Consider the following 25,302-nt stretch of genomic DNA (forward strand, 5'->3'; position numbering starts at 1 on the left):
TTTTCTGCAGATCCTCTCAAGCTCTGTCAGGTTGGATGGGGAGCGTTGCTGCACAGCTATTTTCAGGTCTCTCCAGAGATGTTTGATTGGGTTCAAGTCCGGGCTCTGGCTAGGCCACTCAAGGAAGTTCAGAGGCTTGTCCCGAAGCCACTCCTGCGTTATCTTGGCTGTGTGCTTAGGGTCGTTGTCCTATTGGAAGGTGAACCCTCGCCCCAGTCTGAGATTCTGAGCGCTCTGGAGCAGGTTTTCATCAAAGATCTCTCTGTACTTTTGCTCCGTTCCTCTTTTCCTCGATCCTGACTAGTCTCCCAGTCTCTTCCGCTGGAAAACATCCCCACAGTATAAAGCTGCCACCACCATGCTTCACCGTAGGGATGGTGCCAGGTTTCCTCCAGATGTGACGTGTGGCATTCAGGCCTGAGTTCAATCTTGGTTTCATCAGACCAGAGAATCTTGTTTCTCATGGTCTGAGTCTTTAGGTGCCTTTGGCCAACTCCGAGCGGGCTGTCATGTGCCTTCCGTCTGGTCACTCTACCATAAAGGCCTGATTGGTGGAGTGCTGCAGAGATGGTTGTCTTTCTGGAAGGTTCTCCCATCTCCACAGAGGAACTCTAGAGCTCTGTCAGAGTGACCATCTGGTTCTTGGTCACCTACCTGACCAAGGCCCTTCTCCCCCGAATGTTCAGTTTGGCCAGGCGTCCAGCTCTAGGAGAGTTTTGGTGGTTCCAAACGTCTTCCGTTTAAGAATGATGGAGGCCACTGTGTTCTTGGGGACCTTCAATGCTGCATACATTTTTTGGTACCCTTCCCCAAATCTGTGCCTCAACACAACCCTGTCTCGGAGCTCTACGGACATTTCCTTCGACAACATGGCTTGGTTTTTTCTCTGACATGCCCTGTCAACTGTGGGACCTTAAATAGACAGCTGTGTGCCTTTCTAAATCATGTCCAATCAATTGAATTTACCACAGGTCGACTCGAATCAAGTTTTAGAAACATCTCAAGGATGATCAATGGAAACAGGATGCACCTGAGCTCAATTTTGAGTCTCATTGCAAAGGGTCTGAGTACTTATGTAAATAAGGTGTTTCTGTTTTTAAATGTTAATACATTTGCAAAAAAATCAAAAAACCTGTTTTCACTTTGTCATTATGGGGTATTGTGTGTAGATTGCTAAGGATTATTCTTTTTTTAATCCATTTTAAAATAAGGCTGTAATGTAACAAAATGTGGAAAAAGTCAAGGGGTCTGAATACTTTCCGAAGGCACTGTAACAGACAGACAGACAGTAACAATACATAACAGACAGAGGGTGCTGCCCTCGGTGTGAGATGGTGATAGCCAGGCTTGGTTAGTGGACAGACACCCTGAGGGTTGAGGAGAGAGTGACCTCTACTAAAGGCTTGCCATAATGGAATAGGCTGCTCTTATCACCCTGCCTGTCCCAGACCTGATCCTATCACAGTAATTGAAAGGGTTTTACGCCCACTCACAATGGATGACTGTGTGCCACGGTTCAACCACCGGCAACTCTTTTATAGAGGGAGGGAAGGGAAGGGAGGAGTGGGCAACCCTTTGGGAGGTTAGATAGTGTTAGAACGTTAGAACGTGTTTCTTGTGCCGTTCATGCACAGGTATGTTCAGTCAGTGTGCTACCATGGCAGTGCATGCATCTTTGTGACCTCAACTCTATTGCACACGCCACACGTTATATGCGAGACCGACAACGAGGTTTGTTTTGCTGCTTGTCACACTGCATTAGGTTCTGGGATCAAATTGTCAATGCTAATGGATAGCAGGCTAACAGCTAGCCTCTCTGGGAGTGCTCGAGCAGTCTTCCCCCACTGAGCCATGAGGAGAGGAGGGAGAGAAGATGACAACCCATTTTTCAAGTCTGTGTGTGTGTGTGTGTGTGTGTGTGTGTGTGTGTGTGTGTGAGCCAGAGGGAAGAGAATGGCCGAATTGCTTACCAGCCTTTAATTCTGTCATTGTTCTCAGCTAAAGCCAATCGGCTTTAGCGAGGGATGGAGAAAATAGAGAGACAAAAAGGAACGAGAGAGTAAGACAGGATGATCTAGTGGCCACGGCATGCTTTCTGAAGCAGATGCACATGTTGGCATGGGCCCGGCTGTGTGTGTGTCTCTGTGTGTCTGTGTCTTTGTCTCTGTGTGTCTGTGCATGTGCTTAGGAAAATTAAATTATGGTGAATATGCAGCTTTTTTGCATATCGTCACGTCGACAGACGCGCCTGTCACTCACTCACGCAGTGGAGACTCCCCCTGCATGCAGAGCACGCGTGTGCGTGTAGAAGGAATAGTTTGATTTCAAGCTTTCGAATGGCTAGTTTGATTTCAAACGTTAGAATGGATAGTTTGATTTCAAACGTTAGAATGGATAGTTTGATTTCAAACGTTAGAATGGATAGTTTGATTTCAAGCTTTAGAATGGATAGTTTGATTTCAAGCTTTAGAATGGATAGTTTGATTTCCCGAAAACGGAGAAAGAGGCAAGCATGAGGGAAAGAGAGAGAGAGAGTCAGGAGAAAGAGACAAAGATAGAGAAATAGAGAGAGGGGGATGATTATTGTTGTTTAACTTAAGTCAGGATTAGTCTATAAATTGGGCATGGGTTTTTAATGGAAGCTAGCAGTGAGTGACGGGGAAAACTGCCTCTCCAATTATCTAGTCGAAATGTCCCAGGAAGGATTTAGCAGAGTAGGGAGGCGAACAAACTAACCCCCCCACAAACCCCTCAGCTAGCCAGAATCGCTCGCCTAGCCTCTCAGCCTAGCCTCTCCTCATATTCCTGTTTAATTTAGCTACCGCTGCAACTCCAATACTCCTGCCTATGCATTAAAAATGCTAATAGGTAGCCTGAAGATATATTATATTAGTCTGTGTATATTTAATGAACCTTCTGTTTCAATCCTGGCCTTAAGCTCCCCTTCTCTCACACACATGAACACACACACACACACACATGAACACACACATACAGACACACACTCTCTCTCGCTCGAACACATCCCCCCTGCAACAGGTTCATGTGTGAGTGAGAGAGGTAATGGGATAGAGGGAGGAAGAGGGAGAAGTAGAAAGAGATGATGGAATGATGAGAGATGAAAGAGGAGCAGTGAGTCAGCCAGAAATCAACTAATCATTTGCGTCATTCTGTGTACACGTGGGCGTGAGCATTTCTACATGCACGTGTGTACATTAACACACACTTGTCTGTGTCTGTGTGGGGAGCACGCTGTCTCTCGCTCTGATTATAAAGATAATGACTCTTCCTCCTCTCTTCCTCCTGTCTTTCTCCTGTCTTCCTCCTCTCTTCCTCCTGTCTTCTTCCTGTCTTCCTGTCTTCCTCCTCTCTTCCTCCTGTCTTCCTCCTGTCTTCCTCCATTTCTTCCTCCTATCTTACTCCTGTCTTCCTCCTTTCTTCCTCCTATCTTACTCCTGTCTTCCTCCTTTCTTCCTCCTATCTTACTCCTGTCTTCCTCCTTTCTTCCTCCTATCTTACTCCTGTCTTCCTCCTTTCTTCCTCCTGTCTTACTCCTGTCTTCCTCCTTTCTTCCTCCTATCTTACTCCTGTCTTCCTCCTTTCTTCCTCCTATCTTACTCCTGTCTTCCTCCTTTCTTCCTCCTATCTTACTCCTGTCTTCCTCCTTTCTTCCTCCTGTCTTCCTACTGTCTTCCTCCTGTCTTCCTCCTTTCTTCCTACTGTCTTCCTCCTGTCTTCCTACTGTCTTCCTACTGTCTTCCTCCTGTCTTCCTCCTGTCTTCCTCCTGTCTTCCTCCTGTCTTCCTACTGTCTTCCTACTGTCTTCCTCCTGTCTTCCTACTGTCTTCCTACTGTCTTCCTCCTGTCTTCCTACTGTCTTCCTACTGTCTTCCTCCTGTCTTTCTCCTGTCTTCCTACTGTCTTCCTCCTGTCTTCCTACTGTCTTCCTACTGTCTTCCTCCTGTCTTCCTACTGTCTTCCTACTGTCTTCCTCCTGTCTTCCTACTGTCTTCCTACTGTCTTCCTCCTGTCTTCCTACTGTCTTCCTACTGTCTTCCTCCTGTCTTCCTACTGTCTTCCTACTGTCTTCCTACTGTCTTCCTACTGTCTTCCTCCTGTCTTCCTCCTGTCTTCTTCCTGTCTTCCTACTGTCTTCCTCCTTTCTTCCTCCTTTCTTCCTACTGTCTTCCTCCTGTCTTCCTCCTGTCTTCCTCCTTTCTTCCTCCTATCTTACTCCTGTCTTCCTCCTTTCTTCCTTCTGTCTTCCTACTGTCTTCCTCCTGTCTTCCTCCTTTCTTCCTACTGTCTTCCTCCTGTCTTCCTACTGTCTTCCTCCTCTCTTCCTCCTGTCTTCCTCCTGTCTTCCTCTGTCTTCCTACTGTCTTCCTCCTGTCTTCCTCCTGTCTTCCTCCTGTCTTCCTACTGTCTTCCTCCTGTCTTCCTACTGTCTTCCTCCTGTCTTCCTCCTGTCTTCCTCCTGTCTTCCTCCTGTCTTCCTACTGTCTTCCTCCTGTCTTCCTACTGTCTTCCTCCTGTCTTCCTCCTCGTCTTCCTCCTGTCTTCCTCCTGTCTTCCTCCTGTCTTCCTCCTGTCTTCCTCCTGTCTTCCTACTGTCTTCCTCCTGTCTTCCTACTGTCTTCCTACTGTCTTCCTACTGTCTTCCTCCTGTCTTCCTCCTGTCTTCTTCCTGTCTTCCTACTGTCTTCCTCCTGTCTTCCTACTGTCTTCCTACTGTCTTCCTCCTGTCTTCCTACTGTCTTCCTACTGTCTTCCTCCTGTCTTCCTACTGTCTTCCTACTGTCTTCCTCCTGTCTTCTTCCTGTCTTCCTCCTGTCTTCCTACTGTCTTCCTACTGTCTTCCTCCTGTCTTCCTACTGTCTTCCTACTGTCTTCCTCCTGTCTTCCTACTGTCTTCCTACTGTCTTCCTCCTGTCTTTCTCCTGTCTTCCTACTGTCTTCCTCCTGTCTTCCTACTGTCTTCCTACTGTCTTCCTCCTGTCTTCCTACTGTCTTCCTCCTGTCTTCCTACTGTCTTCCTCCTGTCTTCCTACTGTCTTCCTCCTGTCTTCCTACTGTCTTCCTACTGTCTTCCTCCTGTCTTTCTCCTGTCTTCCTACTGTCTTCCTCCTGTCTTCCTCCTGTCTTTCTCCTCTCTTCCTCCTGTCTTCCTCCTCTCTTCCTCCTGTCTTCTTTCTGTCTTCCTCCTCTCTTTCTCCTGTCTTCTTCCTGTCTTCCTCTTCTCTTCTTCCTGTCTTCTTCCTGTCTTCCTCTTCTCTTCTTCCTGTCTTCCTCTTCTCTTCCTCTTCTCTTCCTCCTGTCTTCCTCCTGTCTTTCTCTCTAGTTCTAGCGAGGGACTGTGACACGGGGGTCAACTCAGAGCTCTCCTACTTCATCCAGAGTCCCGACTTTGCCATCTCTTCCAGGGGCGTGGTCAGCCCCAGCCAACGGTTGGACTACGAGCGGCCCAATCACATGTATGAGTTTGTGGTGGTCGTCGTGGACAACGGGACTCCACCCCGCACCGGGACCGCCTCCATCCGGTTCAGAATGGCCAATACCAACGATGAGGCTCCCATCTTCTCTCAAGCTGTGTATGTTGTCCCTCTATCTGTTTCTCCCTCTCTAACTCCCCCTTTTCTCCTCTCATTTCTCCTCTCCTATACTATGCCTCTGCGCTGGTTGGCTGCTCTTCCTCCCCCATTCATACACTCACACTCTCCCTCCCTTTTACTTCACTCTACACCCTCTACCAATGGAAGTTGTTACTCAGAGCTGAATTCTATCCAGTTAGTCCCTGCCCCCCTTCCATCACACACACAACCATACATCCATGAGGTGGCATTTGGCTAGCGTAGCCACAGGTAGAGCGAACCATTTGGAGCCATGCAGAGATATAGCAGCGTGCCAACAGTGACACACTAGCACACAGAGAGGGACAGAGTGAGACTTTAGCCCTGCCACATACCTACAGAGGATGGGACTATTCATTAAACATGGTGTGTGTATGTGTAAGCGACAAGTGTGTGTGTGTGTGTGTGTGTGTGTGTGTGTGTGTGTGTGTGTGTGTGTGTGTGTGTGTGTGTGTGTGTGTGTGTGTGTGTGTGTGTGTGTGTGTGTGTGTGTGTGTGTTCCCCTCCTCTGGGGCAGGACTAGTCCATGGCACCAGAAGAGACGCTTCAGAGGGCTGGGGTGGGAAACAGATGGTAGGGTTTGGGGATCTTCCTGAGCTACGGCAGGTTCTCTCTCATCCCTCTTTTTCTCTCATCCCTCTGCAAAAATACCTATTGAAGAAATTAATAAATTATAAAAGAAAATACATGCAAATTAAATGCCAATTACATAATAATGACTGTATGAATATTTTTGTATAACTGTCTGTCTGTCTGTCTGTCTGTCTGTCTGTCTGTCTGTCTGTCTGTCTGTCTGTCTGTCTGTCTGTCTGTCTGTCTGTCTGTCTGTCTGTCTGTCTGTCTCTCTCTCTCTGTCTCTCTGTCTCTCTGTCTCTCTGTCTCTGTCTCTGTCTCTCTGTCTCTGTCTCTCTGTCTCTGTCTCTCTGTCTGTCTCTGTCTCTCTGTCTGTCTCTGTCTCTCTGTCTCTCTGTCTCTCTCTGTCTCTCTGTCTCTCTGTCTCTCTGTCTCTCTGTCTCTCTCTGTCTCTCTCTCTCTCTCTCTCTGTCTCTCTGTCTCTCTGTCTCTCTCTCTGTCTCTGTCTCTCTGTCTCTCTGTCTCTCTGTCTCTCTGTCTCTCTCTCTGTCTCTCTGTCTCTCTGTCTCTCTGTCTCTCTGTCTCTCTGTCTGTCTCTGTCTCTCTGTCTCTGTCTCTGTCTGCAGCTATAAGACGTTCTTGTCGGAGGACGCTGGTCCTGACACTCTGGTTGCCATTGTCCACGCCAATGACCCTGATGGAGACGGGGTCTCTTACGCCATCACTGGGGGCAACGAGGACAGTAACTTTGAGCTGGACAACCAGAAGGGTGCGTAGAGTTGACAGTGTTGTGTTTCCAAGGGTTTGTGTAAGAGTGGGTGCAGGGGCTTGTATGGAGAAGGACTGGGGAAGGTATAACATAGTGGTTCTAAAGAAGGATATTCAGACGCACATGAAAACACAGGCAGACAAACGGACAGTCATATGCCTGTATGGAGATAAACAGACATTCTTAAACACTAACACATAAATACAGATCAACTCTAACATGCACATACACAAATTCAGAAGGAGAAACAAAAGAATACGCCTGGACACACACACACACATACACACACATACACTCTTGCTATTCAGATTAGCTTGTGTTGCTGTGGTAACTTCAATTGGTGATAAAGCTCAATGCTATGCCAGGGGGAACAAGACCATCCGCCCTACACACAGACACTTCATAGTCATACTCTTCCAGCACAACCACTTTAATTTTCCTGTTCATTTTTATTTGTCTTTGTGGACTCCATGTAAATAAAGGGGTGTGTGTGTGTGTGTGTGCGCCTGTGTGTCGTCTCTGTGTGTGTGTGTGTGTGTGTGTGTGTGTGTGTGTGTGTGTGTGTGTGTGTGTGTGTGTGTGTGTGTGTGTGTGTGTGTGTGTGTCTGTGTGTGCTGTGCTGTGCTGTGCTGCTGTGCTGCTGTGCTGTGCTGTGTGTGTGTGTGTGTGTGTGTGTGCATTTATTTGTACGTGTATGTGTGTTTGAGTGTGTTTGTATTTAAGTCTCTCAGTCTCTCTGTGTACTGGCTTTCACACTTTCCTCACAGTCGAGTCTCTACGTCTGCGTCGGCAATCTCCCGGTTATCGTTTGTTTACAAGAGCCCTCTCTCGCCTCCGAGGTGGAAACACTGACTAATGCTTAAGCCCCCTGCCTTCCTTATCACCAGCCCCGCACTGCACTGCCGCTCCACCACACAGCCTATTACGGCCACTCACACACACACACACACACACACACACACACACACACACACACACACACACACACACACACACACACACACACACACACACACACACACACACACACACACACAAGATGTCCTTTGGCTTTTTCCACTGTTACCGAGGGGGAAAGTTGTCACTTCAAAGACTTGAGCTGCATTTTTATGTATATTTCTCTCGGTACTTTGGTAGACATAGTTACTTATTTATTTGTGAGGAATCTGCATTGGAGAAATGTGTCAAAAGATGTAGGGTCCTAAAGGGGATTGTAAAGGGTGGGGGGTTGGGGTAAAATATATCCCCCCTTAAAGCTACGCTTTGAGTGTTGGTTTGATTGTTTGTGTGCGTGTAGTAGGTTTGTCTGTTTGACAACACTGCAATATGTGCTATAGTAACCAAGATGGCTGCCATTGTCTCTCTCTCTAGGCATCATCAAACTGCGCCGGAGCCCCCCTCCTATCCTGCGTGGCCCCCAGTACATCCTCAACATTACCGCCACTGATGACAACGCGGCAGACGGACCCTATCCCCTCAGTAACTCCGCCCAGGTCATAGTGGGCATCAACGACATCAACAACAACAAGCCTGTCTTTGAAGAGGTGAGGGAGGGGCATTTGACACATTACTGGTGTGTGTGAAGCCTATGTGTTTTCGAAAAATAGAGGAGCGATGAGGCAGAAAAGGACAGTCTGAGAGAGAGAAAAAGGCAGTCTTAGAGAGAGAGAAAAAGACAGTCTGAGAGAGAGAGAGAGAGAGAAAGACAGTCAGAGAGAGAGAGAGAGAGAGAGAGTAACATAGTGACTGCGGGAGGAGAGGTAGAGTTCCACAGCACTAGGAAGAGAGAGATGACAGAAAGAGAGAGAGCGGAACATGCCAAGTTGCCAGTTCAAAGTAGAGACAGCTGGTGTTCTCCTCGGGGGCAGAACTCCACTCCACTGCAGTCCGGAACACTCCAGGGTCAGACCAGAATCCCCTCTTAGCATAGCTCAGATCAGCTCAGCACAGCTCGGCCCCAAAGATGAATATTTCAGCAGGGACTTACCCACAGGTTCAGTGGGTTCCTACACAGGAGGAGGAGTACTAAGTGTGCAAAATCTGGCAACCCGGTAGATTTGGCAACTCCTTGCTCCCCACGTCATGCGTGTTAACTAGTCTTATCGTGATGGATGTTGAATGATGGCTGGGGTAGTCACAGTCCATCTGTGTTGGTTGACCAGTGTGTCCCATTGGCTACTGGTCATTTTAATTGGGACTTCATTTGACAACTGACAAATGCAGCATCATTGCCATAAGTGCTGTGTGAACTCTGCCCCCTCAGTGCCATAACTACAGCGTCGACACCGGTGTCCTGGAGAACCAGCCCCCTGGGACATTTGTCCTGCGCGTTCACGCCCTCGACGCAGACATGGGGGTCAACGGAGAGGTGAAATACGGGATCATGCACCGAGACGGGACTTCTTCCGGCTTCGTCATCAACCCTGACACAGGTTAGAGTACAGACTACAGTCAAACGGTATCAGAACATCTCTAATTCATTACTGTGGAATGGCTGACTGTACGTATCTAGAGGACATCAGTAACATACAGTAAAATACATTGTGTGTGTGTGTGTGTCTCCAGGTGTGATCAGCACCACAGTGAGCTTCGACCGCGAGCGCCAGAGAGAGTACTCCCTGTCTGTGACGGCGACAGACCTGGCCCAGGAGCCTCTCATCAGCATCTGCCAGATCACCATCCTCATCGCCGACCAGAACGACAACGACCCCAAGTTTGAGAACAGCCGCTACCAGTGTAAGGGTCACCTCCGTCACTCCTCCGTCACCTCCGTCACGCTTTGGATCATCTCCGTCACGCTCATCATTTCACCTCTGTCCCTCTCCTGTTTGGTTCAGACAATTTCATTATCAAATGTGCCTGTTGGTCTTGCCTTGTCCAATACATTAAGTCGTCTTATCAAGGCATTATAAAGGGTTTATCTTGGCTGTCTTTTAATCCCCCAATACCAAATATGGTTGTTTAGTGTTGAGTGGTGCTTAGGGGAACCAGTGTTCTTGCTAAGGGTTGCCCTGCCATAGACACAAAGGGACTGTCCCCTTATCCAAGCTTCCCTCTCCCCTCCTCCACACCCCTCCAACAAGTGCTTACTAAGCCCTTTGCTCGATATTCCACCAGGAATTAAAATGTTATTCCAGCACAACAGAGGAAATGAGTTCAACCCGTTCCCCCTAAAATCCTATTTAAGGCCAGGGTACCAGGGATTTGTCCGCTCGTGTGAGGGTTACCTCCCTCACCTTGTTCTGCCAAGTGTAGTTTAAGGTCAAAGGTCAAGTCAAAACTGTGCTTGCTCAGCAATGTCCAACAGCTCAAGGACCCAATGTCCTCCTATCCCAGTCCAATGTCACTGCCTTGTGGCTTCTGTGTTATGTCTTAACAGTTTTCAAGGTAAAGCAATATTGTGAAAGGTAAGACTTAGCAGCCCCCCTGAAGTCCCAATCAACCATATGCTGATGTATGTATTAAATCACAGGTAATCCTGGAAAGCTTTTAAGACTGATGAAAACGTCGCCGCCTCCCTGCTCTCCGGAGTCCGTGTTTGTTTACCATGTGTGCAAATATGTGTGTTGATAAGCCCCATGTCAGAATCCCTTTTATCACATTAGAACAAGACTGTTGGAGTGGCTTATTAACTATTTAACTGGGAGACTGAAATGTTTCTAGGACACGCATTTATTTTGGGTCTCTGTGACTGAAATGCGTGATTTCAGCCGGAAATTTCCACCACCGCTGCTGTTGTTATTGCTCTTGTTGATGTTTTTCGTTGTCGGCGGTGATGTTGATGTGTTAACCCTTCATGTGGCAGACTTCCTGCGCGAGGACACGCCGGTGGGGACTAGCTTCCTGCGAGCAGCGGCACACGATGATGACCAGGGGAGTAACGCTGCTATCGCCTACTCTCTGTCCCGTCAGCAGCCGGCCTACCTGCACATCAACCCCAGCACAGGCTGGGTGTACGTCAACCATCCCATCTCACAGGTGGGGGCACAGCCACACACACCTACCACAATACACCATTAGGGGGAAATTCCTGTGCATGTGTGTGTGTGTGTGTGTGTTCGGTGTGTGTGTGTGTGTGTGATCGGTGTGTGTGTGTTCGGTGTGTGTACCTCTTCTCTATGCACTGCAGGCTGCCTGTTGAAACAGGGGAATCCTTAACCCGCAGGTCCAGTACAGGCCTTTTACAGCCTCCCCCTGTACTCCCTCCCAATGTGTGTGTACAGCACCCCCCTGTACTCCCTCCCAGTGTGTGTGTACAGCACCCCCCTGTACTCCCTCTCAGTGTGTATGTACAGCAGCCCCCTGTACTCCCTCCCAGTGTGTGTGAACAGCACCCCCCTGTACTCCCTCTCAGTGTGTGTGTACAGCACCCCCCTGTACTCCCTCTCAGTGTGTATGTACAGCAGCCCCCTGTACTCCCTCCCAGTGTGTGTGAACAGCACCCCCCTGTACTCCCTCCCAGTGTGTGTGTACAGCACCCCCCTGTACTCCCTCCCAGTGTGTGTGTACAGCACACCCCTGTACTCCCTCCCAGTGTGTGTGTACAGCACCCCCATGTACTCCCTCCCAGTGTGTATGTACAGCACCCCCCTGTACTCCCTCCCAGTGTGTGTACAGCACCCCCCTGTACTCCCTCCCAGTGTGTGTGTACAGCACCCCCCTGTACTGCCTCCCAGTGTGTGTGTACAGCACCCCCCTGTACGCCCTCCCAGTGTGTGTGTGTACAGCACCCCCCAGTACTCCCTCCCAGTGTGTGTGTACAGCACCCCCCTGTACTCCCTCCCAGTGTGTGTGTACAGCACCCCCCTGTACTCTCTCCCAGTGTGTGTGTACAGCACCCCCCTGTACTCCCTCCCGGTGTGTGTGTACAGCACCCCCCTGTACTCTCTCCCAGTGTGTGTGTACAGCACCCCCCTGTACTCCCTCCCTCCCAGTGTGTGTGTACAGCACCCCCCTGTACTCCCTCCCTCCCAGTGTGTGTATACAGCACCCCCCTGTACTCCCTCCCAGTGTGTATGTACAGCACCCCCCTGTACTCCTTCCCTCCCAGTGTGTGTGTACAGCACCCCCCTGTACTCCCTCCCAGTGTGTGTGTACAGCACCCCCCTGTACTCCCTCCCAGTGTGTATGTACAGCACCCCCCTGTACTCCCTCCCTCCCAATGTGTATGTACAGCACCCCCCTGTACTCCCTCCCAGTGTGTGTACAGCACGCCCCTGTACTCCCTCCCAGTGTGTGTGTACAGCACCCCCCTGTACTCCCTCCCAGTGTGTGTGTACAGCACCCCCCTGTACGCCCTCCCAGTGTGTGTGTGTACAGCACCCCCCAGTACTCCCTCCCAGTGTGTGTGTACAGCACCCCCCTGTACTCCCTCCCAGTGTGTATGTACAGCACCCCCCTGTACTCCCTCCCAGTGTGTGTGTACAGCACCCCCCTGTACTCCCTCCCAGTGTGTGTGAACAGCACCCCCCTGTACTCCCTCCCAGTGTGTGTGTACAGCACCCCCCTGTACTCCCTCCCAGTGTGTGTGTACAGCACCCCCCTGTACTCCCTCCCAGTGTGTATGTACAGCACCCCCCTGTACTCCCTCCCTCCCAGTGTGTATGTTCAGCACCCCCCTGTACTACCTCCCAGTGTGTGTACAGCACCCCCCTGTACTCCCTCCCAGTGTGTGTGTACAGCACCCCCCTGTACTCCCTCCCAGTGTGTGTGTACAGCACCCCCCTGTACTCCCTCCCAGTGTGTGTGTGTACAGCACCCCCCTGTACTCCCTCCCAGTGTGTGTGTACAGCACCCCCCTGTACTCCCTCCCAGTGTGTGTGTACAGCACCCCCTGTACTCTCTCCCAGTGTGTGTGTACAGCACCCCCCTGTACTCCCTCCCTCCCTCCCTCCCTCCAGTGTGTGTGTACAGCACCCCCCCTGTACTCCCTCCCTCCCAGTGTGTGTGTACAGCACCCCCCTGTACTCCCTCCCAGTGTGTATGTACAGCACCCCCCTGTACTCCCTCCCAGTGTGTGTGTACAGCACCCCCCTGTACTCCCTCCCAGTGTGTATGTACAGCACCCCCCTGTACTCCCTCCCAGTGTGTGTGTACAGCACCCCCCTGTACTCCCTCCCAGTGTGTGTGTACAGCACCCCCCTGTACTCCCTCCCAGTGTGTATGTACAGCACCCCCCTGTACTCCCTCCCAGTGTGTGTGTACAGCACCCCCCTGTACTCCCTCCCAGTGTGTGTGTACAGCACCCCCCTGTACTCCCTCCCAGTGTGTATGTACAGCACCCCCCTGTACTCCCTCCCAGTGTGTGTGTACAGCACCCCCCTGTACTCCCTCCCAGTGTGTGTGTACAGCACCCCCCTGTACTCCCTCCCAGTGTGTATGTACAGCACCCCCCTGTACTCCCTCCCAGTGTGTGTGTACAGCACCCCCCTGTACTCCCTCCCAGTGTGTATGTACAGCACCCCCCTGTACTCCCTCCCAGTGTGTATGTACAGCACCCCCCTGTACTCCCTCCCAGTGTGTGTGTACACTGTTCACCGATCCTTCCCACTGGCCTGATATCATCCACTGAGACTGCTGCACGCTCTCCCTACCTCCCTCTGTGGATGCATATTAAACATGGCAAGGTGTGGAATAACAACAATGCCCCTGTCTCTCTATATGTGTGTATTATATGTGTATATATAGCACTATGTATCTTAGCCACAGCCTGAGGAAGCATTATAGTCACACATGCATAAATATATTTGTGTGTGTGTGTGGATGTGTGCGTGTGTGCGTTTACTTCCCACATTTGGCTGTCTCAGAGGGGAGTTGACACCGTGCAGTAACATTATATTTGTAGGGTTTGGGCTTTGTCGGCTAGGCGCTGACCTCTCTTTCTATTGCTTAGCTTTTCTTCCGCATCTCTCTCGTGCGCTCTCTTGTTTCCTGCTTTTCGTTCATTCTCTACGTCTTCTGTTTCCTGGTCTCTCTCTCTGTATTCTCTTCATGTATTCTTGTTTTTGGTGTGGTTAGTCATTACAGTTTGCTAGCTTAATTGTTTGTAAGTATCCACAGCTTATCATACTGTATGTAGGCCTACAACTGTTCAAAGTGAATATCCTCTGTATGAATCAATAGTATCTCTAGTAAATTTGGCCATAAGCTGCATATCAACTGTGATATATGTCGGATAGAGCTATGTTTCCATTGTAGATCTTATATTGTTAGAATCTCTCTCTCACTCTCTCTCTCTTTCTTTCTCTCTCTCTCTCTCTCTCTCTCTCTCTCTCTCTCTCTCTCTCTCTCTCTCTCTCTCTCTCTCTCTCTCTCTCTCCCGCCCCCATTCTGCCACAGCTGAGAAGGAGAAAGGGAGAGGGAGGAGAGGGTAAGAAAGAGTGGGGAAGGTGGGAGGCTTGAGGTTAGGTTCTAGGTGACCCGTACCAACTAGTGAAATATTCATGCCTGATTCACATCCGACACCTTTTAGCTCTTAAGTCTGGTCTCCATCTTGAGTTGACACAGATGAGGTTTGACAGGAACGCTGAGGTTTGACAGGACCGCTGAGGGTTGACAGGACCGCTGAGGTTTGACAGGACCGCTGAGGTTTGACAGGACCGCTGAGGTTTGACAGGACCGCTGAGGGTTGACAGGACCGCTGAGGTTTGACAGGACCGCTGAGGGTTGACAGGACCGCTGAGGGTTGACAGGACCGCTGAGGTTTGACAGGACCGCTGAGGGTTGACAGGACCGCTGAGGGTTGACAGGACCGCTGAGGTTTGACAGGACCGCTGAGGGTTGACAGGATCGCTGAGGTTTGACAGGACCGCTGAGGTTTGACAGGACCGCTGAGGTTTGACAGGACCGCTGAGGTTTGACAGGACCGCTGAGGTTTGACAGGACCGCTGAGGGTTGACAGGTCGGCTGAGGGTTGACAGGACCGCTGAGGTTTGACAGGACCGCTGAGGGTTGACAGGTCGGCTGAGGGTTGACAGGTCGGCTGAGGGTTGACAGGACCGCTGAGGTTTGACAGGACCGCTGAGGTTTGACAGGACCGCTGAGGTTTGACAGGACCGCTGAGGGTTGGGGACAGGGTCGGGGGGTTATCGTGATGGACCTGTTGGTTTCCTTCTTCCTTCCTTTCTTCCTTACTCCCGTCCTTGTGTCTGTGGGGTGGCCCCTCTCACTGTTTGAGTGTGTGTGTGTGTGTGTGTGTGTGTGTGTGTGTGTGTGTGTGTGCGTGTGCGTGTGCGTGTGCGTGTGCGTGTGCGTGTGCGTGTGCGTGCGTGCGTGCGTGCGTGCGTGCGTGCGTGCGTGCATCAGAGAACATTGCTCAGCAGAGACCTAGTACACGTCAGGTAGAGTTATCCACCCTGTCAGGACAGAGACAACCACATCCAGCTCTCTCATTCCCTCTCTGTCTCCTTTTCCCTACTCTCTTCATTCCCCACCCTCTTTTGTCCCTATTTCTCCCTGCCCCTGTATTCATGTCTGGATGTCTGCATGTTATGTATATATTTATAATGTGCCTGGGTTTGTGCCTGGATTTGTGTGTGTATTTGCTTGTGTGCGTCATAGAAAAGCCCCCCTCTTTGTTCTCCAAGTCCAACAACCTCCCAAAGTCAAATCAAGATGTGGAGAGAGTGACCCCATCTTCACCCTGCCACACAATGGACTTGTGAAGTCTCCCAGTTAATATCCCATATAAATAATGCAAAATATTCCTCCACTTTAAATGTCACCCCTTTCTCTCATCCCTCTCTTCTCCGTATCAATGATCTGTTTAACAAAGCTTTCACACTCCCCTCGCAGAGAATCATTTATCTGAAAATCTCTGTCAGTTGGAATGTCTCCTCTCTCATTGCTGTCTTTCTCTCTCTCCCTCCCTGTCTCTCTCCCTCTCTCTGTTTCTCGTTCTGTCTCTCTGTCTCTGTATCTCTGGCGTGATGTAAGGATGAACAACATCAGAGCAGTCTTCTGTAGACAGTAGGAAGGTGGGGGTTTAGAGGAGGAGGTCACTGGAAGGTCATGACACGGACTAAGTGGATAAGGTTGTAAATATGATGCATCTGATCTGTTACTTAGTGGACTGGAACAAACTGACGGAGACTGTTCCCGTGCTCATTCATTTGCACATGAACGTACATTCCAGATATGACAGAGATGCTTCCAAGAGGGGTTTCCACCATGGGTTTTGTTCAGCTCCATATGATTTCCATGTCTAACCTCCATGTCACCCCTCCTTCCTCTCTTCTATTTGTCGTCAAGACGTCGAGGATCAGCCAGCAGATCGTGGCCACGGACGGTGGCAACAGGAGCAGCTCTGTGGAGCTGACGGTCATCATCACCAACGTGCACAACCAGCCGCCCCAGTGGGAGCAGCTAGAGTACTGGGTCACCGTGTCCGAGAACATCGTTCGCGACGCCAAGATAGTGGTGAGTGGACCTCATAGTGACCTGTTCCTTAACCAGGAGAGATGGTGTCTACTGACACTATGATATAAGGTCAACCACAACCATACATAGGTTTGTGGTAGTAGTGGTTGTGGTAGAGATGGTTCAATGCTCTACCAACTGCAACTTGGGGGAATGTTCCAAAATGATAGCCTAATCTCTTTCCAACTGACCAAGATAATAAAGACCCCCCAAAAGGAGTTCCCCACCACACCAGCAGCTTGCCAAGATAGTGGTGACTAGGCTACTATTAGTGCCTCCAGACAGACTGGCATCAACATCTCTAGGACCTTACTCCCTGTTGGAGGGGAAAGTGGTTCTTCTGAGACTATTCCCATCCTGTTCATCAGGAAAGAGAGCCTTGAGGAGCGGTAGTAGAAAACACACTTCACTTTCCCCAACCATCAGCATGTTTAGCAGGGTACTTCGAAATATTTCTGCCGAGGCGAGTTCACAACCCTGCTACAGTTCACCTGACGAAACTGAAACATCCCACTTTACCCCCGCCGCCTCTCTTCCATCTTACCCCCGCCGCCTCCCTCCCATCTTACCCCGCCGCCTCCCTCCCATCTTACCCCCGCCGCCTTCCTCCCATCTTACCCCCGCCGCCTCCCTCCCATCTTACCCCCGCCGCCTCCCTCCCATCTTACCCCCGCCGCGTCCCTCCCATCTTACCCCCGCCGCCTCCCTCCCATCTTACCCCCGCCGCCTTCCTCCCATCTTACCCCCGCCGCGTCCCTCCCATCTTACCCCCGCCGCCTCCCTCCCATCTTACCCCGCCGCCTCCCTCCCATCTTACCCCCGCCGCCTTCCTCCCATCTTACCCCCGCCGCCTCCCTCCCATCTTACCCCCGCCGCCTCCCTCCCATCTTACCCCCGCCGCCTCCCTCCCATCTTACCCCCGCCGCCTCCCTCCCATCTTACCCCCGCCGCGTCCCTCCCATCTTACCCCCGCCGCCTCCCTCCCATCTTACCCCCGCCGCCTTCCTCCCATCTTACCCCCGCCGCCTCCCTCCCATCTTACCCCCGCGCCTCTCTTCCATCTTACCCCCGCCGCCTCCCTCCCATCTTACCCCCGCCGCCTCCCTCCCATCTTACCCCCGCGCCTCTCTTCCATCTTACCCCCGCCGCCTCCCTCCCATCTTACCCCCGCCGCCTCTCTTCCATCTTACCCCCGCCGCCTCTCTCCCATCTTACCCCCGCCGCCTCTCTCCCATCTTACCCCCGCCGCCTCCCTCCCATCTTACCCCTGCTGCCATCCATGCCCGTCTTCATTTTGCACACGATTCTAAAGTATGCTACAAATGTTAAATGTAATGTTAGAAGATTTCCCCTTTTGAAAAGGAGAGGGCGGGGGACGTATTGACGCTACTTTCGCCAAAATCACGTTCATTCACTCGCTTTGCTTCGCTTGTCGTTTTTGATAACCTGTATTTAAATATGCTCCCAGGCCCCTTTTTTTGACAACACCGAATTAGAATTGATCCCTCTATGGCAGGAGATGGCAGAAACGCAACGAGCCACCCAGTATCTGTGTCAGCGTCGACACGGGAGACAAAGGGAGTGAGGAGAGGGAAGGAGATAAAATTATACACCCTGTTAAGACTCTACAATGGCCTCTTATTGCCTCGGACCGTGCGACAGAGAGAGACTCTTAATTACTATATTCAGCTCCTGACAGCTCAGCTCGCGTCCTCACAGCTTCACTGGGAGAAAAAGAGATGGAGAGAGAGAGAGCGAAGGAAAGACAGCGAGGGAGAGAGAGAGGGACAGAAAGAGCGAGGGAGAGAGAGAGAGAGAGAGAGAGAGAGAGAGAGAGGGAGAGAGAGAGAGAGAGAAGAAAATGAATGGCACTCTAATCCACTAGAGGCTCAAAGTCAAAAACATGAACACAGACGTCTCCCTCAAAGCGGTTGTTCCGTGGAATTGGAAAATAGTAATGGCTGTGTCACATTCTCTCATTCTTTCTCTTTCACAGTTTCTCTCTCTGGAACCTGTTGGTCGACAGCCAGATGACCTTCAGGTCTCCCTTCTCTCCTTATCTCTCTTTCTTTTTCTCTCTCTGTCTCTCCATGTCACTCTTGAACCCCTCTCTGGAACCAGCTGGTCGATGACCAAAACTCTTTCTCTTCCCACCTCCACCCCCTTCCTCTCCTCCTTGTTGGTTCGTTCCGCCACTGAGGCGGCATTATTGCGGCTATGTAGATTGTTGTTTTAAATTTAGCAGGGCTAATATGATCTGTTAATTACATTGTTGCCGAGGATGAGAGACACGGATGCGGGGAGAAATCTCCATATCAATGAGGCCCTTCTCCTGTGGAGAGCCAGTAGGATGGGTGCTTTAGTCTCATCAGCGCTGTCAACACACTTTCCTCCTCAGGCCTCTTTTTTGGTGTTGAGGATGTGTGGGGGTTGTTTTTGGGTCCATCTCTTTTTGAAGTGGAGTGATGGAGCATGAGGAGAGTGCCGTGTTGTTTACATACCCTGGGCTTATTCATTGGGGGGTGCAGCCTGTCAAAGATCGATCTGACACAATTCTTTGATGTGCTAATGTAACAGTTTTGCTTCCGTCCCTCTCCTCGCCCCAACCTGGGCTTGAACCAGGGACCCTCTGCACACATCAACGACTGACACCCACGAAGCATCGTTACCCATCGCGCCACAAAAGCCACAGCCCTTGAAGAACAAGGGGAACAACTACTTCAGGTCTCAGAGCGAGTGACGTCACCCGATTGAAACGCTATTAGCACTCACCACCGCTAACTAACTAGCCATTTCTCATCGGTTACACTAAACACACATACATACTAGAAGTCACCCACTGCAATACACAAGGAATATTGCAGCAGGTGAAAGGTTGACGACTGAACACAAACACAACTCTTTCTCTACACCAAAACATGCTCAAGGCCAGCCATTTAGCTTGACAGCAGTGTAGCTAATGCTACACTAGGCTAGGCTAAGCTAGGCTACATTTCTGATCCGCTTAGCCCTCCCAGACACCATTGATGTGTAATGAGATGATTTCTCATTAGAGCTAAGTCCGTGCCGCCCCAGCTTTAGGCTTGGTGCATTGTGCCATTGAGAGGACTTGCTAGGCACCTCTGAACTGAAATGCGAGAAATTGAGCTTCTTGTCAATTATTGACTATTGAATTCAGATGGTCTTGAGCACTTTCTTATGAACATACAAATATGGAAGATGATTCTAGTAAATGTTGGATGCATGTTGACATCTTATGGTCAAGCTTATGAGCCCTTTATAATGTTGTTCATGGATGCATTATGGCCTAGTTGGTACCATTCATGACAACTTTATTGATGGCCACATTGACCCCATAAAGGTCAACTGTTGCTGTCTCGTCTGTGACTTGTGCAGTGACTGTGCATGTGCCAAAGGCCAGTCCCAACGGGGCTCTGCATGTGGTCTCGTATGTCTTCGCTAATAGAAGAACACACACACCACTTTCCCTCGAGATCACTGAGCCCTGTATGAAAGGGTAGTGCTCTTCTGCTCTCAGCCCTTTCCTTCATTGATTTCTCTCTGCTTCTTTCTTTATATCTTTCCTCTCATCTCTCCTCTGTCTCTCTCTCCCTCTCTCCCCCTCCCTCTTCCAAACTCTTTCAGGAAGCTCCATAAGTTGGTGTAATGGTCCACTATAGTCTCTGTAGTGTGGTGGGCTCAATAGGTTTACTAATGGTGGTTAACGGCAGCCTCTGATTGGCTAGACAGATAATATTGCCTTTTATAAAAGCTTTCAAGATAACAGCTGCCAGGAGTTACCATGGTAGTCACTGGCCTTTTAATGGAGAAAACTTTCAACACTTCCAACCGTTAGTGGAGGATCGTTATTAGCCAGAGAACTTGTTCACGTTCTCTCTTTTTTTCTTCTGCTCTCTCTCTTTTCATTTACAAACTCTCTATATCTACACTCTCCCTCTCTCTTTCGCTCCCTCTCACACTCTACAATGTCTCTCTGTACTAATATAACTTGAACAACAAAGTACTCCACAACAATTACATGGAGTTTTTTTCCCTCTCTCTCTATCGCTCTTTCGCTCCACTCTAAGTACAGTATTTACTCCCTAGTGTGGAGTAACTGTAGCAACTGACTGTTAAAATCTGTTCTGTGCTTTGGGAGCCTTCACAGTAAGTCTTCCTTAGAACTCTAAATACAAATTAGGCTTGTTAAACAGTATAATGCATTCATTAGCATCCCTGAGCTGCCTTGTTGTGTTACCGACTGCCTCTATTCATCTACCCCACTATCTCTTTTTTCTCTCTCTCCCTCTCCCTCTCGCCTCCCTCCTCCATCCATCTATCTATCTATCTCTCCATCTCCCTAATTAAAAACGTAAATATCGAGCCTCTCATTGTGGAATTATCTCAAGGAACGATAATTAGCGAATTTCCAAACGTGGTAATTGCAACCTTGAGGAAGTAATTAAGGGGCCTTGTTCTTTAGCACGCCTGCGAGATAATGGGGTATCATTCCCATCATGCTCCTGTTCCAGGGCTCGCCCCTGTAAACTGGGGAGGGGAGGCCCGGTGCGTGAGGGGTCTTTAATAAGGTGGAATAGAAGGGGTTGGACAAGTTTTGTATTTTCTCAGCAGATAATCAAAATCAATTATTGAAGCTAAACTCATGCTGGCATGAATATTTCAACACAACAAGGCTTTTGAAGCATAAAAGTGAATAATTTTTTTGCGAGAAGCTGAGGTAGGTGGGAAGTTGGGGGTCCACAGGGGCACCTCTGGGGTCTCGCTAACGCACTAGCTCGCTACCGGAGAGAGAGAGAGAGAGAGAGAGAGAGAGAGCGCCCTCCTCCACTGAGTTGGAAAGGAAAGTCTGAGAGCTTTTCGCTGTTGCGTTATCTTCAGGTGTTCTCCCTGACTCTCTCATTCTATCTCTTTAGCTCTAACCAAGCATAGTGAGTCATGGACATACAATACAACAATGCTACTTTCAATGTTCTCCCTTCCAATGCTTTTCCTCTTATATTATTGCAATTTCTTAATGGGTAACAATGGGTTTTGGTGTTGCTCAACAGATAGAAATATGATTTTGTTTTTGTTGTGCTGTTAGTTTTCAACCTGACTTCCAGGATAGTTTTTCAGACAGTGGCTCACAGTGCAGTCTTGCATGTCCAGATAATCACTTCAAAAGTTCAAATCTATCCAGTGCCATTTTGATTTTCAAATTTTCCAATGTTGGTTGGAGTCTAAGAACAGTGCCTGGTTACACCCCAGTCAGTCAATGAGAAGATTGAATGCCTTTGTTTGCCAGACTTGGACTCAAATGCTACCATTCCATTACAGCTCTCTCTGCTGTAATCTCTCATTCTTATGCATCCCAAATGGACAATTTTCAAATGTAGACAGCCATGTCAACATACTGGATGTCTGAAGAATCTCAGAATCTCCAGTAGTGTAGATATGGTGAATTTGACGAGTTAAGTGTGTGTGTGTGTGTGTGTGTGTGTGTGTGTGTGTGTGTGTGTGTGTGTGTGTGTGTGTGTGTGTGTGTGTGTGTGTGTGTGTGTGTGTGTGTGTGTGTGTGTGTGTGTGTGTGTAGGGCCTCTGCTGGATCTAAGCAGAATGAGTGGTGAAGTGAGGTTCATTCGGCTATGGTAAATGTAATCCTTCCCTTTCAAGGTTGTGACTCTGTGGCTGTGTGGCAGGGAAAGGACAACATGGGCCTTAAAAGCTCTAGTGTACTGTACACACACACACACACACACACACCACACTCAAGTGCACACACACAGATACATACACAGAGCACACACATATAAACACATACACACACACACAGCACACACACAGCATCATTGTGGCAGGACAAGTGGCAAAGGGAACATGGGTCTTAAAAGCTCCACGTGCTTCCTGCTTTTATAGGTCAGACCATTTTGCTGTAGGGCACTGCACATGAGCACACACACACCAACAAACACATTCACCTGCACACATTCACAGTCAGGCACACACAGTAGATTCCCGAATAACACCCCTCTTAAAACTTTCTCATGGTTCGCTAGTATCCTTGCCCATAGATGGTTTACACCATTATTTTGACATGTTTGGACAAGAGCTAAAACTATGAATTCTTGAACACACTTAAACATACTATGCTTGAAATTGTGTGCTTACTCCATAGTGTCATCTATGTAATAAATGCTCTCATTTATGGAGTTCGTTTGGCGGAACCCTTGCAGTAACAAATGATTTGGTGCCAGACAGCGTGCAGCTGTGACCCATAATGGAGTTCTCAGAACAATGAGAATCCTGCCTGTTGTCCCTGTGAGTGTAGGATGACGTCCATGCAACCACCCCATATGTTTCATATAGAGGGACAGAGAACGTTCTCACACCTGACCTCCATACTGTGGTATAAACAGGAAGGGGGGGGGCCATCAATAAGCATGACACCATGTCTGTGAAATCCCATTGATGGGCTCCCTCTGTACCCAGGTATGCGCGGCAGCGATATACTTCCCCGTATCATTTCCTGTCACTTTGGTTTTCTCTGCCACGGTTCCTGGAAAAGAGAGAGTGGGAGCGTTGTGAAAACCGTGCAGCCGTCATTTAGAACCAGATAGTCTGGAGCTGATTTTCCAGTGGAAAGTGTCTCCATAAAATGTCAATATCAGTTCAATAGGAACTTTGACGGATTAGACTTGGTGTCTCCAATGTATTCCTGAAGTGGAGTCAGCAGTAGGGAGACGTTTGTGCTGATTTAGATGGGCCCGCTCACTAATAATGCTAATTATCTTTAGGAAGCTTTGGCCAAAGCCAGCTCCTTCTGTTAGTCATTGGCTCTTTTTCAGTAATTCTCCTCCAAGATAAAAATAAATCTATGGGACATTACAGCATGCCCAAGCAGGTTCCTCCTAGTTTTCTGTGTTGTACCTCAGGAACACACACTGGTACTCAAATGAACCTGCACAGACAAAAGAACACACTCAATCTGTTAAGACATTCATATGAACACACACACACACACTCTCATTCACTCTGTTCAGACATGCATATATATCCACCTCCCTATCCTTTCACTAATGATGTCATATCCTGCTTCCTCTCCTCCAGATTATCAAGGCCACCTCGCCGCTGGGTGACCCTAGAGTGACCTATAACCTTGAGGAGGGTCAGGTGCCGGAGACCAACATGCCTGTCCGTTTCTACATCAAACCCAACAGGGCTGATGGCTCTGCATCCATACTGGTGGCTGAACCTCTGGACTATGAGACCACGCGCTTCTTCACACTAAGGGTCAGAGTGCAGAACGTCGCTGCTGTTCCACTGGCCTCTTTTACTACCGTCTACGTCAATGTTACAGGTAGGAGGCATTTTAAGAGTGTGTATAGTGTACACTCTTAGATTTTAACAGTGAGTATACTGGTGTCAACGCTGGATACATTTACTCCTGAGACATGCAACTTATGGAAACGACTGTGGTCCGCTGTAGCTCAGTTGATAGAGCATGGTGCTTGTACCGCCAGGGTTGTGGGTTCAATTCCTGGGGCCTGTGAAATGTATGCACTCATGACTGTAAGTTGCCTTGGATAAAAGTGTCTGCTAAATGGATTATATTATATGTACAATACCTTGGCCACACCTTTTCATCTTGGGTCATGACCTTGCTGGAAGGAAGTGAGTTTTTATGAGGAAAAGAGAGAGAGAAGACAGCAAGCAGGCTTGAGCAGTAGGGAACAGTGAAGGGCTTTCTAACACAACATAAATACTTGAAGCTCCAGCTCAGTTAATGAAGGAGGGAGGCTGAGAGGAGGAAGAGATGAGATTGAAAGGTAATGACAGGGAAGATATAGTCCCTCGAAGCCTGTTGGAGGAAGGTGTAATCAGCTAGCGACAGAACACTAGCGGATAAAATTACTGCTTGTTTAGCGATGACTCATACCATATGCGCCAGTGAAGGAAGCGGGAACATATATCTAGCTCTAATAGCGTAAAGAAAAGAGGGTGTTCTTGTCTGACTTTGTCAATAATTGTATTTTTGGGGCGTTTAGGGAAATCACAAATGTTCCTCATTTCATAGATACCTAGAGACTAGTCTTAAAACCTGGAGAGACAGTGACCTAAGAGTTGGGTTTGTCTACTTAGCATTAGCATTTTTGAGGGCAAATCAATAGGAGTGGTAGGACCTCTGTTAGCATGCTCTTAATAGAAGGCCTGTATCACCTCCCTAACCCTGACCTCTGGCCTGTCCCTCTCCAGATGTAAACGACAACGTTCCCTTCTTCCTGTCCTCCACCTATGAGGCTACCGTTCCAGAGGGGGCAGAGATCGGAACATCGGTGGTCCAGGTTTCTGCTACGGACCTCGATTCAGGCCTCAATGGAATGGTGAGGACCCCTACCGACTCTATTGCGAATGACTACATTTCCCACAATCACTTGATTTTCTTATCGTTTCAAATTAGAATAATTCAACAGATACACAATATTGTATGTAATTTTGTCCTGATATTGCATTAACGTTTCGATCTTTGTCTACAGATAAACTATGTGATCTTGAAGGATGACAGTGGAGACTCTCAGTACTTCAGTATTAACTCCTACACTGGAGTCATACACACCCGGGCCTCGTTTGACCGTGAGCAGAAAGGTTCCTACCTCATAGAGGTCCAGTCTCAGGACAGCTCCGAGTCAGCCAGGCCTGGACAGCAGGGCCAGCCCAACACTGGTGGGTATCTCACATAGCTACACTCCTATGCATACACACATGTTTGCAGTCCATACATGGGCACACCTATCCAGACAGAGAATCTCTGAGTATCGTACTCTCTCATAATAGGTAGCTCTGTCCCCTTACCCACCCTATCCTCCATCAACCCCCCCATTACCTAACCAGTCAATAACACATCAGTCCTTTTCT

The 25,302-nt window shown here is 49.2% G+C and overlaps 1 protein-coding gene across 1 annotated transcript in view; it reads left to right on the top strand.

Moving 5' to 3' along the window:
- Positions 1-25,302, top strand: part of LOC106580611 (neural-cadherin) — a 118,166-nt gene that overhangs the window by 65,238 nt on the left and 27,626 nt on the right. The window contains exons 6-15 of the mRNA XM_045702620.2: positions 5,342-5,591; positions 6,830-6,972; positions 8,344-8,516; positions 9,236-9,404; positions 9,538-9,708; positions 10,778-10,950; positions 16,222-16,389; positions 23,497-23,746; positions 24,643-24,770; positions 24,924-25,110. Of these exons, the coding sequence (XP_045558576.2) occupies positions 5,342-5,591; positions 6,830-6,972; positions 8,344-8,516; positions 9,236-9,404; positions 9,538-9,708; positions 10,778-10,950; positions 16,222-16,389; positions 23,497-23,746; positions 24,643-24,770; positions 24,924-25,110 (1,812 nt within the window). The remainder of the gene's footprint in view (positions 1-5,341; positions 5,592-6,829; positions 6,973-8,343; positions 8,517-9,235; positions 9,405-9,537; positions 9,709-10,777; positions 10,951-16,221; positions 16,390-23,496; positions 23,747-24,642; positions 24,771-24,923; positions 25,111-25,302) is intronic.

The sequence above is a fragment of the Salmo salar genome, chromosome 02, assembly GCF_965601325.2.
Source record: "Salmo salar chromosome 02, fSalSal1, whole genome shotgun sequence".
In the NCBI taxonomy this organism is placed as follows: Eukaryota; Metazoa; Chordata; class Actinopteri; order Salmoniformes; family Salmonidae; genus Salmo; species Salmo salar.